The 13258-nt window shown below is 54.5% G+C and overlaps 1 protein-coding gene across 5 annotated transcripts; it reads left to right on the top strand.

The window, feature by feature from the left end:
• The first annotated feature begins 1064 nt into the window (after nucleotides 1–1064).
• HSH2D (hematopoietic SH2 domain containing) lies at nucleotides 1065–12500 on the top strand. 5 transcript variants are annotated; one of them, XM_058727605.1, is made up of 7 exons: nucleotides 1065–3113; nucleotides 3741–3854; nucleotides 6098–6184; nucleotides 7712–7801; nucleotides 8805–8981; nucleotides 9425–9559; nucleotides 11802–12500. In XM_058727605.1, the coding sequence occupies exons 3-7, from the start codon at nucleotides 6119–6121 to the stop codon at nucleotides 12366–12368; spliced, it is 1035 nt and encodes a 344-aa protein (XP_058583588.1). In that variant the 5' UTR covers nucleotides 1065–3113; nucleotides 3741–3854; nucleotides 6098–6118; the 3' UTR covers nucleotides 12369–12500. The 5 variants fall into 5 exon arrangements, with proteins under 5 accessions (XP_058583588.1, XP_058583586.1, XP_058583589.1 ...); XM_058727603.1 differs by having other exon boundaries at nucleotides 6098–6243; nucleotides 8816–8981; XM_058727606.1 differs by having other exon boundaries at nucleotides 6098–6243.
• The last annotated feature ends 758 nt before the right edge of the window (nucleotides 12501–13258 follow it).

Raw genomic sequence — 13258 nt, 5'->3', positions numbered from 1 at the left:
CGGATTTTTTTTTTTTTACAGCTTATCTTAGTTCTTTCCTTAGTTTTAATTTCATCAGTAAAATCATAGATTGGACTAGATCAGCGTTAACAGATTTTTATGTCCACACGTTCCCTGCAGGTACGCAGCTGCGGCCAGGTGTTGGGTCCGGGGTCCTCAGGATGCCCGTTAATTTGAAAGACAGGCCTGGGGGCGCCTGGGTGGCTCATCCGGCAAACCGCCCGACCCTTTGTTTCGGCTCAGGTCGTCATCTCGCGGTTTGTGAGGTCAAGCCCCAGATCAGGCTCTGCACTGATGGCACAGAGCCTGCTTGGGATTCTCACACTCCCTCTCTCTCTGGATGGCGCATCTCAGCCTGGGATAGACACATGTCACTGAGGGATCGGCTGCTGTCAGCATCGTGCTCGTCATCGTTATTATTAGCATCGCTATTTGTTTTGCTCCCCGAGAGCAGAACCCACTTCTGTTTTTCGCATCTCGTCTCTTAACGGGGCACAAGTCACGTAAATAGCTCACGGCTCTGAGCTGTATTTGCCCCATGATGCTCCATGTCTGCACCTGTTGCCCGCCCCGCCGAGTCAGGCTGGGGTCCCGGAACCTCCGTCCTGCCTTAGACCCGGCCTTTGGCTGAGAGAGGAGCTTTGATGCAGTGGCAGACAGGGAGAGATGGCTCCTCGACTTTTTTCTTTTTTTTTTTTTTTTTTAATAACGGCTTTATTGAGATCTAATCCACCCACCGAACCGTCCACCCACCGAAGTGCAATTCAGCGGCATTCAGCGTATTCACAGCGATGTGCCACCATCCCTGCGGTCCATTTTATTTTATTTTATTTATTTTATTTATTTTTTTATTTTTATTTTTTTATTTATTTTTGGGACAGAGAGAGAGACAGAGCATGAACGGGGGAGGGGCAGAGAGAGAGGGAGACACAGAATCGGAAACAGGCTCCAGGCTCCGAGCCATCAGCCCAGAGCCTGACGCGGGGCTCGAACTCACGGACCGCGAGATCGTGACCTGGCTGAAGTCGGACGCTTAACCGACTGCGCCACCCAGGCGCCCCCTCCTGCGGTCCATTTTAACGCATTCTCCTCACTCGGTCCCCATGAGCTGTCACTCCCCAGACCCCCTCCTCCAGCCTTCTGGCAACCATTAGTCTTTCTGTCTCTGGATTTGCCTGTTCTGGACACTCCATACAAACGGGATCGTACGCGATGTGGCCTTTTGTGTCTGGCTTCTTTCACTCAGCATAGTTTTCTAGATCCACCATGTAGCACATGTGAAGACTGCTTTGCACGGCCGAATAACAATCCGTGAAGAGGATGGACCACGGTGTTTTAATCTAGTCCTCCGTTGATGGACATCTGGTTATGTCCGCTCTTTGGACACCTCAACTGTTGTCTGTTCCGCGGGCGTGCCCGGCTTCTTCCTGCCACAGGGCCTTTGCCCTTGCTGTTCCCGCTTGTGCAAGCCTGGCCTGCATGTGGACTTGTGCGACAACCGTCTCCCCGTGGACTGTGGGCTCCAGCAGGGCAGGGACAGTGCCTGTCTTGTCTTCTCCATCCTTAGCATCTAGCACGGTGCCCACAGTTGGGGCTCAGCCAATGTTTGTGGAGAGAATGAATTAACAAATAGAATGAAAGCATTGTGGGACGAACAGAACGGTTGAAAACACAGAAAGCTCAGCATTGGCAGAGCCTGGCTGTCCCACCCCCGCATGTCCCAGGGCTGAGAAGGCACTGTGGTCCCTACCCAGAGAGCCACCCGACATGGGGCCATGGAAGTCCTACTCACCAGCTGGGGCCTCGAGTGAAAAGCCCAGAATGTGGCACAAGAGAGGAAGGGGCCTTGGAGTCCCAGCCCCATATCTCGTGGCTGGCTGGTCCTTTCCTGGAAGTCCCTCTAGGGGCCACCTGCCCGTTCACGGTTTTGAGGACTGTGGTCACCAAGGGCTGGGGGTTGATTCTGTTGTGACGTGCTCAGGGGAGGCCTTTAGTGTGTGTAAGACCACACGCCCCGAGCAGGTCAGGGTAATCAGAGTGGAGCCTTCTGTGGTGGGGCCTCAGCTGGCCCCGTTTCTGGAGACTGAACTTTGTGCAAATGAGACCCCCATGGCCAGGCTTTTTAAAGTGACAGCGCCTCTAGGACAGGCGCGTGCCACCCCACCCCCCACCCCTGGGGCACGAGGTGGGGAGGCCACTGACCCTGGACCAGGGTGATGGGCCCGAGGAGAGGCCCCCAGCTCAGCCCCTTTCTGCCTGAAAGAGGAGAAGGAAGTGGTTTTGCCCATGTGCCGGGGAAGGAGCTGTAGCACACATCCGGGGCTGCCTGACCCGTTCAGCGCTATTTCCTCCACGCAGGGCCCACATTGTGTGTAGGGCTCCCCAGACCGTTGCGGTGTTTTAAAATCAGAAGGAAAAAAAAATGAATACGATAATAGTGAGCGTATAATAACGAATCCAGGCTGGACTGTCTGGGTGTCAGTGCCAACACGGTCATAAAACACCATTTTAGAGACGGTGCTTTGTTTCATTACAGAGGACGGCACAATGTGGCCCCAGCCTGTCCAGGCCTGACGCTGCCTCAGAGCCTCCTCCTAGAGCCCTCTCTTTTTGCACCCCCCAATCAAGTGAACTCCTCTCTGTCCCTAAGTGCCGCTTCCTCCCGATCACCGAAGCCCCCTCTGAGGTTCTTGCAACTCCGTTCCGCCTTCCAGCAGGCTGTCTGCTCTGAGACATTAGCAATTAATTTCTTATTCTTCATTGCTCGCTAGATTCTGGAAGCCAGGAGGGTGGGGCTTGCACCTCTTGGGATCACCTCTCTGTCCCCCGAGGATCTGGCACACAGTAGGTACTCAATAAAGGCTGGTCACGGTCTTCACAGAGCAGGGGCCTCCCTCCACCTGCAGCTCAGCAGTTCTGTGGACTGCAGACAGCACTTGCGACCAGGTTTGTCCTGGTCCCGCCCCTGGGGCTCACCTGCTTAAGGAAACAGGAACAGCCTGGGGGCAGCAGCCCCACCCCCGCTGACGTGCAGACCCTGAACCGAAACCGAGGTTCCTGCAGGCTCCCTGCACAGCGAGAGTGAGAGCCTCGGCTGCCCAGGGGTCTCCCAGGTACGTGCCCGGGTGGGGATCCCTCAGCCGGCCACGTGCCCACTTCTGTGCCTGCCCCCTGCCGGGCGAGCCCAGGACCCCAAGAGCCTCAGCCCCATCCCAGACCTCTAGAAGACAGAGCATGGGGCCCAGGTGGGGCCAGAAGGAGGGACAGGGCTGGCAGAGACCAGAAAAGCGGGGGGAATTTTCAGTTTCCTTTGAACAATGGAGCTGGAAAAAGGGCTTTCCTGGCAGGGGAACAGCATGGGTGAAGGCGTGGAGGGGAAGAGAGCTTGGTCAGGTTTGAGTAGAGCGAGGATGTCCTTAGGGCTGTAATACGGGGGCAAGGAGATAGGGGAGCCCCAATGCCAGGGTCAAGAGCTTGAAACTTAGTGCAGATTCATTCAGCCCTAGACAGTTATTCCTCAGCAAACACCCTGCCCCCTCGCTGTCCCTGCCCAGCGCCAGGTAGTGCTGGGGACCCAGAAAAATCTGAAAGAAGCTAGCCCTGGGCCCCGTCCCTAGAGGCCCTTAATATGGGGGAGACAGAGCCAGACACAATGCTTTGTGCAAGTCTCAGCCTTGGGGGCGCTCACCTAGGCCTCCTGAGCTAACCACACATATCTCCCCTTGCCAAACCAATTACAGCTGGATGGACCCCTGTGGTTATGACCACAAGCTGCACATCAGCAAGAACCCTCTGGAAACTCTGAAGAAAGAAAATCTATTGCTTGCCAGCCCCGGAGCGTACAAGATAAGCAGGTGAGTAGCCAGTAGACAGAAAGCCAGCACACATGTGCCTGGAGCTCTGCTTGTATTGGGGGCGAGGGAGGGGCCGAGGGTTTCTGGGGCTCACCCCCTATTGGTGAATTTAAAACATAAGAGAATTTAAAGTGTGGGAAGAGAGAGAAAGAAAGGGAAGGAAGGAAGGAAGGAAGGAAGGAAGGAAGGAAGGAAGGAAGGAAGGAAGGAAGGAAGAAAGAAAGAAAGAAAGAAAGAAAGAAAGAAAGAAAGAAAGAAAGAAAGAAAGAAAGAAAGGAAAGAAAGAAAGAAAGAAAGAAAGAAAGAAAGAAAGAAAGAAAGAAAGAAAGAAAGAAAGAAAGAAAAGAAGGGAAAATAAAAAGCAACCCAATGACCAGTTACCTAAATCAACCAGGATCTTTAAAATAAAGGAGCCTGATGGTGGGGACGTGGTGGTGGAAGGGGAGACAAGGAGCATCCTGGCTCTTTATCTAGTTCTGTGGCTGGCAATGTGTTTATCCCAGATAGACTTCATCGAGTTAAAGCCGATGACTTAGCAGTCAAAGCTTAAGTCAGGCACTCGCGTTAGAGAAAGAAAAGCCAACTGTCAAGGCTTCCACTGAACACAGACACTTGAGCTCCAGGAGGCAAAGCTTAGGTAGGAGCAGAGGAGAAAGTGGGAGACAGAGAAGGGTGCCAGGGCTTTAACTAAGAGAAGAGACAGGAAAGCTGCCTGGAGGAAGGGATATTTTCGCTGGGTCTTAAAGGATATGTAGGAGTTCTCCAGGGTAGAAAAAAGAACAAACCTATGTACATAACCCCATGCTAGCCATTACTGGATTCATGAATATTTATTATATACATCCAGTGCTTAGTTCTGTACCACCTGTACTTTCCCAGCTAAATATCATGTCCCCAAGCTACAGATGAAAATAAAGGCACAGGGGCGCCTGGGTGGCTCCGTCGGTTGAGCGGCCGACTTCGGCTCAGGTCATGATCTCGCGGTCCGTGAGTTCGAGCCCCGCGTCGGGCTCTGTGCTGACCGCTCAGAGCCTGGAGCCTGCTTCCGATTCTGTGTCTCCCTCTCTCTCTGACCCTCCCCCATTCATGCTCTGTCTCTCTCTGTCTCAAAAATAAATAAACGTTAAGAAAATAAAGGCACAGAGGTGTTAAGTGACTTACCCAAGGTCACACAGCAGCTGAGTTGGGGAGCTGGGGCTTGAGCCCAGGCTATCTGGCTCTGATTCCAGGTTCTTAATTGCTTTGTCACCCTGCTTTATTAAATGCTTTCTTCTTCTGTTTTTTTTTCAATGTTTATTTATTTTTGACAGAGAGAAACAGAGCACAGCAGGGGAGGGGCAAAGAGAGAGGGAGACAAAGAACCCAACGCAGGCTCCAGGCTCTGAGCCATCAGCACAGAGCCTGATGCGGGGCTCCAATCCATGAACCATGAGGCGAACTCCAGACACTTAACCGACTGAGCCACCCAGGCACCCCTATTAAATGTTTTCTTAATAGTTCTCTTTAATTTTACTTGTCCCAGAATTCTTTGGGCCTCCCCTTGGAGGGCAGTCTCAGCGTCTGTCTTCAGGTGGAAGAAAGTCAATATTGACAGTTAGTCAATATGTTCCCACCCTCTGGAAATAGTAACAACGACCTTCTGAAATATTAAAACATTAGATAGGGCCATGGTGGAGGGGTGGGCCAAGTTAGGGACACGGTTAAGGGTGAGCATAAAGGGTCATGAGCAGACCATCCAGGAGGGCTTGACCCCATTACTGGTTTTGCATTGATTTGATACTCTTTTGTAAATCGGTACTATTATTTTTCTCCTTGTCATTGGCTCACAAAGTCTGGTGTTACCTTGAGCTTAAAACTGTTAAGAACCCGGGGCGCCTGAGTGGCTCAGTCAGTTGAGCATCCAACTTCAGCTCGGGTCACGATCTCACAGTCTGTGGGTTCGAGCCCCATGTCGGGCTCTGTGCTGACAGCTCGGAGCCTGGAGCCTGCTTCGGATTCTGTGTCTCCCTCTCTGTCTGCCCCTCCCCTGCTCATGCTCTGTCTCTCTCTGTCTCTGTCAAAAATAAATAAACTTAAAAAAAAAAATTTTAAAAAGGAAGAAAGAAAGAAACACAAGCCAGTGGCAAGCCCCTTGCCCTGGCCAGCTAGAGGACTTGTCAAAGGAGGAGGCACCAAGAACTGTAATAGAGCAAAGTATGGGGGGTGGACCAGGCGTGACTCTCTCTTCTCTCTCCTGCTGCCAGGTAACTGCTCCCCAGGAAGCCATGAACGAAGCCGGAAAGCTGCCCCCGCCATTGCCCCCACGACTGGACTGGTTCGTGCAGACGCAGGTGGGCCAGCTGACCCAAGGAGGGGTCCCTGCATGGTTCCATGGTGCCATCTCGAGAGAGTGAGGACACATCCGTACCTTCTACCCTGCCCTTCACCCTCTTTCCTTGCCTGGGCGGGTTTTCTGCAGGATTCTGGGCTCAGCTCTGCTCCGGGTGTTAAGAGAGTAAAAAAAGAGCCCTCAGGCCCTTGACGCTTGAACCCTGCCTCTTCTGTGGACTCACTGGGTGACCAGGGCAAGTTACTTCCCATCTCTGGACCTCAGCTTTCTCTCCACAAGTGCCCACCACCCCAGCACTGCCAGGCACCCCTCCCCCAAGGCCAGGCATCACCAAGCAACGCTGGCAGGATGCAGCCTCAGAATCCTTCTTCACACAGGGCCCCCAAACAGCTGCTCTCTCTCAATGCATCAGGGACATGAGCAGCATGTCCACACCAGACAGAGTTCTGGACTTTCCACACTGGGCTGCGTTCTGAGGCCATGAACAAACTCACCTCATTAGTCACCCACTTGGTTCCAAATGAACGGAGAAAAGACTGCGTATGGCCTCCCTTGGCGTGCGGGAAATTGAGAGAACATTGTGAAAGCCACCGAGAGGACGAAGCAGGCATTGTCTCTGAGGTCTGGGGTGTGCCAGGAGGGATACAATGTGAGCCGCACGTTGTAATTTTAAAGCTTTTAGTAGCTAGAGCAAAAGAAGTAAAAAGAAACAGGTGGCATTCGTTTTGATCCTATCTTTTATTCCACCCAGTATCAACTCAGAACTCATTGATATTCCACCCAGTATCATTTCAATAGGAGTACTCGGAACTCATTGATAATTTAGTAAGCACTCCTTTATTTTGTACTAAGTGCTCAAAATCTGGTATCGTAGGCTGAACGGACATCTTGATTCGGACCAGCCACATTTCAAGTGCTCAGTAGCTACCCGTAGTCAGGATTAGCTCGGGTTCATAGGCTCCCCAGCTTGTCCCGTAGAAGGCCACCTTCCTGTCTGTGATCCCCAGATAATAGGAGTAATAATCATAGCATTTGGTGAGCAGTTCTCACGCTCGTGTTCCACGCATTTGATCTGCTCTCCCGTCAGTCCTGGGAGTGAGGGTTTTACTTTCCCCTTGAGGGAGCTGAAGGTCCGAAAGGGACTGATGTCAGGTGCCACACGGCTGATGAGCAGCAGAGCTGGGGTCTGAATTCCAACGCTTCGGAGAACAGGCATTGTCACCAGGCATTGTCACCTACGACACCTTGATCCACCCAAAGATGCCTTCGGGGGGTATTTTAGGCATTGGGAAGGCAGGCAGGGGCTGTGGGGGATGGGAGCAAGTCTGTCCTGGGGTCAAGGTCATCAGAGGCCTTCCGCCACAGCTGGGAACACCCCTGCCCCTGAACGTCCCAAGGTCTGAAACAGCTGAGAAGAAAACACGATTTTAGGTTTGTTCAGTACCAGGATGACAGGTGCACCAGGAGTCTGGCCGGTACGCAGGACAGCTGGGTCACAGTCGTCTCCCTCCCGTGTGTGTTCTTCCAGGGATGCCGAGAGTTTGCTGGAGTCACAGCCGCTGGGATCTTTTCTCATCAGGGTCAGTCACAGCCACGTGGGCTACACGCTGTCCTACAAGTAAGGCCTGGGCAAGGGACGAGGGAGGGGGCAGGAGGGCTCCCGGGCTTCCTGAGGGGGGGAAGCTTCATGCCACGATGTCTCAGAGAGCAACTGGTGAAAAGTTCTGGCCAGCTCTGGCTGCAGTGAGCAGCTGCAGGTCTGGCTGTAACCAGCATATGGGGGCTTGGTGGTAACTGAGCCTGTGTGTCTGAAAACAGGGGCTGCTGGGAGCCCAAGAGTGGCTACTGCCCTCGCCTAACCAGCCCCCCACCCCCACCCCCATCTACTTGGCAACTCTCTGACTCCACCCAGAGGGACGTGTTAGGGAAACTCAGGGCAGTCCAGCTCCTTAAGGCCTCAAAAGCTGATATGGCATCTCAGAAGATTCAGCCGCACAGACTACTTTTCAAAAGGATTCTAGGCCAGAGGAATAAAAAATCCAATGGCCGCACAACAGAGTGGCCCACAGGGAGAAAAGCTTAGGGCCCTAGTCACACAGTCAAAGGCTTGGCTGTGTGACCTAGGACGAGTTACTCAACCTATCTGTGCCTCCTTCAAAGTCCTCATCTCTAATATAGGAATGCTAAAATCAATTCAGAGTCTCAATGCGAAAATTAAATATGATATAGTAAGCACATAGTGGGCCGTTAATAAGTGCATCCATTCATTAACAGAGCATTTATCAAGCACCTGCTGTGTGCCAGGCATACAGCCTTAGCCTGGGGCCTGATTCAAATTTTCATTATCATTTCTGTTGATCATGTGACCCTAGCCAGGCACCAAAGCTAAGCTTTTGTCTGCAGTAGCTTATTCCGCTTTTCTAAGAACCCCTGAGGTTAGCCTTGGTAGCCCCAGGTTATAGATGGGGAAACTGAGGCATGGTGTGTTTAGTCACTTACCGAGTGTCACATGACTAAAAAGCACAGAAGGCTAATGGGAGCCTGAACAGTTGGTGCTGACAGCTCGAGGGCTGGGAGACGGGGACGGAATGAGGAGGAACGGAATTTTCCAGCCCCAGCAGTGTCTCCGCAGGGCCCAAAGCTGCTGCCGCCACTTCATGGTGAAGCTGTTGGACGATGGGAGCTTCATGATCCCTGGGGAGGAGAGGGTCCATGCCTCGCTGCACGCCCTGGTCACCTTCCACCAGCAGCGGCCTATGCGGCCACACGGGGACCTGCTGACACAGCCCTGTGGGCAGGTGAGGGTTGCGACCCCCGTGGGTCATAGCCGCCCCCCGCCCCCTGCTGGGGCCAAGCCCCCAGATTCATTCCCACTCATCCCATCCAGCCTCTTGTGTTTCTGTCACTCTTGTGGTCCCTGTCCTCCCATGGCCCCACCCCTCCTGCCTTGTACCCTGCCTGCACCCCCCCCCCCCACCGGCTCCCCAAGCTAATTTTTCCAAGGGCTCATGTGCGGGTGGTGAGGGGTATAACCTTGGCCGATCTATAGGAAAAGAGTATTTCCCTATAAGGCTTATGGTGGGGGTAGAGGGGTGTAGCCCTCAAAAGCCAGCGTGGGAGGGGCATGCTTCCTGACCAGGGCCGTGGGCAAGGCAGCTCCTGAGCCCACCACCCCCAGTTTGTCCGGGACCACCGCGTCCCCCTCCTTGGGGCGGAGCTGCAAGTCCCCTCTGCCCCGCAGAAGGATCCAGCGAACGTGGATTATGAGGATCTCTTCCTTTACTCCAATGCATTGACTGAGGAAGTCACCAGCCCCACCCATGGCCCCAGCAAACATCAGAACCCTTCCTCCTGTTCCACGGTTGCACCTGAGGAGGTATGTGACGGAAAGCTGGCATCTCCCACACGGGAGGGGCAGGAGCAGAGGTGGCCAACAGCTACCAGAGGAGACTTTCTAGGGCGACAATTAGATCCTATAGCTCCAACTAAAGAAGCTTCCGGTGATTTTGCAGGACCCTGCAACTAAAATCCCGGCCCAGTTCCAGCCCCTCTGCTATCCCTTCTGCTGTTCAGACACATCAAGCTAACCTCGGGGCCTTCGCATGTGCTGGTCCCACCCCAAGACCTTTGCACATGTTGGTGGCACCCACCCCAGGGCCTTTGCACATGCTGTGTGCGCTCTGCCCCCAGATTTCCTATGCCCAGCTTCTTTCTTCAATTCCTCAAGCGTCTCCCTCCCCAGCTCCAGGCTGAAAGTAATCCTCTCTGCATTTGCCATCCCATCACCCTGTTTACGCACTGCGGAGCACTCCTCACAATATACAATGTCTTGTTTATTTGTTGGCTTTCATGTTTCCTGTCTGCCTTCCCTATCAGAGTGTGAGCTCTGAGAGACCTGGGAATCTGGCTGGCTGGCTTGTCCACCCTGTCTCGTGCATATGCCTAAGTGCTCCACTAATGAATCTGTGGAGTAGGTGAATGAAGAAATGAACAAATCCCATCTCCTCAGGGCTGATTGGACCTTCAGGAGCCCCTAACCCCCCACACAGCAGGGAAGTTCCAGCAGCAGTGGAAATCAAACAGGCCAGTGTGATGAACATCAGCGGGTGTGGGGCTAAAGCGTGAAGGGAGCAGTCAGGGAAGACCTCCCAGAGGAGATGGCATAGGGCTGGGACATGCAGGATAAGGAGGAGTCAGCCACACACAGAGATGCAGGGAGGGTGTTTCAGGCAGGGAAGAGAGCACATGCAAAGGTCCTGAGGCTCTGTATGTTTGGAAAACAAAAGAACAACAAAAGCCAGTGTGTGGATGGAGTGCGGTGAGTGCAGAGGAGGTCACCGGGAAGTAAGGGGCCAGGATCAGGAGGAGACAATCACGCAGGACCTCGGGGCCAGGGTGAGGACATGGGGTTCTTCTATTCCAGGTGTGCAGGGGGACCCGCCATGGGAGAGCCTGTGGCTGCCAGCTGCAGAAGGGGGTGCCTGGGGGCAATGGTAGAGGTGGCAGGAAGGAGGCGGGGACTGTCCAGGTGGGAGGGACCGGAAAAAGATCTCTAGGGGTGGAACAAGAAGATATTTGGGACATTTTGGAAGGGAGCTTGCCGATGGCTTGCAGGGGGAGGGGGAGGGGGAGGAGAAGCTGGACGTTGTCGTGGTTTGAGTCCCTGGGCCCTCCATTGTTTGGGAGGTGATCCCAGGAAGTACCACGGGGGGAGCCAATGGAGGGCGTCTTAGCGAACAGGTTCCCCTGTAGGCAACCAGGGCTCAGTCTCCCGGGGAAGTCTGGGACCCTGCGTGGAACTGCGCACTTCAGTTATCCCACCCTAGGGGTGAGGAGCTGGGGTATTGATCCTCCAGCTTCCAGTAGCCACTGGTCAAGCGCTGTTCCTGGGAGAGTTTAATTCTCTGGCACTTGTGGCCTGCCGGTGTGGCCAAGGAACGACCCCAAGCAGAGTCCCCACTGCTGGCATTTGGGAGCGGAGCTGGGGGCGCCTGCGTGCCCAGGGCAGAGGGATACGGACACGGCGCTGTCGGCCATCTGCCACAAACGTCACCTGGTTTTGGCCTGAACAGCCGGGTAGATCAGGGGTCAGCAAACTAGGGCCCGAGGACCACATCTGGCCAGTTTCCGTATGGCCCTGCGTCCCGGTGCCCACGAGCTGAGCGTGGCTTTCACGTTTTCGAAGAGTGTTGAAACAATTAAAACCCAAAGTAATATCTCGTGCGATATTATTTCGTGAAAGTCGGACGAAAGCCAAATTTCCATGTCCATACGGTTTTCCTGGAGCGCGGGCACACGTTCTGGTCGATGTGCTGTCCCTGGCTGCTTTGCTCCGCAACAGCAGAGCTGGAGAATGAGACAGAGGCCGTATGACCAACGAACCTGAAAACGTTTGTCCTCTGGCCCCTTGTGACAAAAGTTTGCCAATCCCTGGAGAGGGGGATAGTGAAGCTGGTTATGGGGATGGGAGGGATGGGGCGTGGGGTCAGGCTTGGGGTTCACCTGGGGTCCTTCTCAGCCCCAAGATGCCTGAGTGGGACCCGTGTCCCAACCTCCAGGGCAGATTCAGAGGTTTGGCGGGCGGGATGGCCCCAGGTCTCACCTGCGCTTGGTTTCAGACCTCAGGAAGGCCCATCCTGCTCCATCGGCCAAAGGGAAGGAGGCCATCGGCAAAGACAAGCAGAGACCCCAAGGAGGAGGCCACTTCCTCCTGCCCCCCGAAAGCCCCCCTTGAGGAGGCCTGCCAGAAACTCTGGAGAAACTTCAGGATGCTCCCCGAGACGGGCAAGAGGGTCCAGCAGCAGCTGAAACCCCACTCGGCACCTGTGAACTTGTCATCGCTCTGGAATGCTGGGCCACCGGCACTGGCACACAGCTCAGGGGCCAGGCCAGGTGACACACACTGGGAAGACAACGTCTCCACAGCCCACTTTGCAGCCACGTCCCTCACAAGTCCCGCACAGTCCCAGGCTCTGAGAGACGGAGGTGACCCCTCCGGGAAGGCCTCAAGATTGGCCAGCGGGAGCAAGGTGACCCCGAGGGTCAGGAGTTGGCACCGAGTGGTAATGAGGGCCCTGTCCTCAAAAGCATCCAAACCGGAGACAGAAGGGTTGGCAGAAGCCCAGAGGGACTGGCTCCCTGAAGAGTACCTCACGCCGCCACCCTTTGCCCCTGGGTACTGTTAAAGCTTTGCCCTGGCTCTGGGACCCTTGCTGCAGGGGCTGCTCACACCGGACCCCTGGTTGTCTGCCCACCAGCCCACAGGAACCTGAAAAATGTAATAAAGACATTGCTTGGGTCCAGCCCTGCCGTTGCCAGTGGGGTGACCTGGTTACTCGAATAGTAATTATCAGTTACAGCCGGGGGCACAGTAGGTGCCAAGTTCATGATTTCTTTTACACCCCTAAGCAGACCCAGCAGGTAGGCTCAAGCTGCACACTTTAAAGAGGAGACTAAGGGTCCGAGAGGAGGACAGGCGTGGCCAAGGTCACCCAGCTTCAGGGTGTCAGCGCCTGGATTGGAAACCTGGTCAGGTGGCTCCCCTTCCCCACGTCCCCTGTGCGTGGCTCAATTCCAAGTACGTCCTCGCCTGTCAATGGAGCTGCTCACTCCTTCCTCCTGGGGTTCCCTGCCGATGAAGGAGGTGAGACTTGCAGAGGGCTTGGCCCACAGTGCACACCCCGACATCGACATCAGCTCCAGGGGAAGCTTACGAGCCTCTTTCCTTTAAAGGAGGAGAGGAAGCCCGGGGTTGTGGCTGCTGGCGAGGAAGTCCCAGGTCACAGGGCTGTGTGACCTCTGGCAAGTCACTAGACCTCTCTGGGCCTGCGGGCTCATCTGGAAAATGGGGAGAGGCGCAAGCAGTCCCTCGTTCTCAGGATGAACCAGCAGGATGCACAAGAAAGCTGAGACTTCGGCTCACGAAAGTTGCTTAGTAGGTGGAGGTTGGAGAGTGGGAGTGGGGTCTAGAAATGATGCACGTGGAAGGTCCCTGGGGGCGAGTCTCGATTGCAGGAATGAGCACTCTTTGGACTGACTGGGGCTATCGATGGGGCCCCAGGGCGACCACAAGTGG

This window comes from Neofelis nebulosa, chromosome 4 (genome assembly GCF_028018385.1).
Source record: "Neofelis nebulosa isolate mNeoNeb1 chromosome 4, mNeoNeb1.pri, whole genome shotgun sequence".
NCBI classification, from domain to species: Eukaryota; Metazoa; Chordata; class Mammalia; order Carnivora; family Felidae; genus Neofelis; species Neofelis nebulosa.
Note: the sequence above shows the minus strand (reverse complement) of the source record. Positions and strands in the feature narration are given on the sequence as shown.

What these genes read in the sequence shown, in the direction of transcription:
- HSH2D (XM_058727603.1), top strand. Translation starts at nt 6,119, where the DNA reads ATGAACGAAGCCGGAAAGCTGCCCCCGCCATTGCCCCCACGACTGGAC. An exon ending in CATGGTGCCATCTCGAGAGA is followed by an intron (nt 6,244 to 7,711) that starts GTGAGGACACAT and finishes GTGTTCTTCCAG; the next exon opens with GGATGCCGAGAGTTTGCTGG. An exon ending in CCACGGTTGCACCTGAGGAG is followed by an intron (nt 9,560 to 11,801) that starts GTATGTGACGGA and finishes GCTTGGTTTCAG; the next exon opens with ACCTCAGGAAGGCCCATCCT.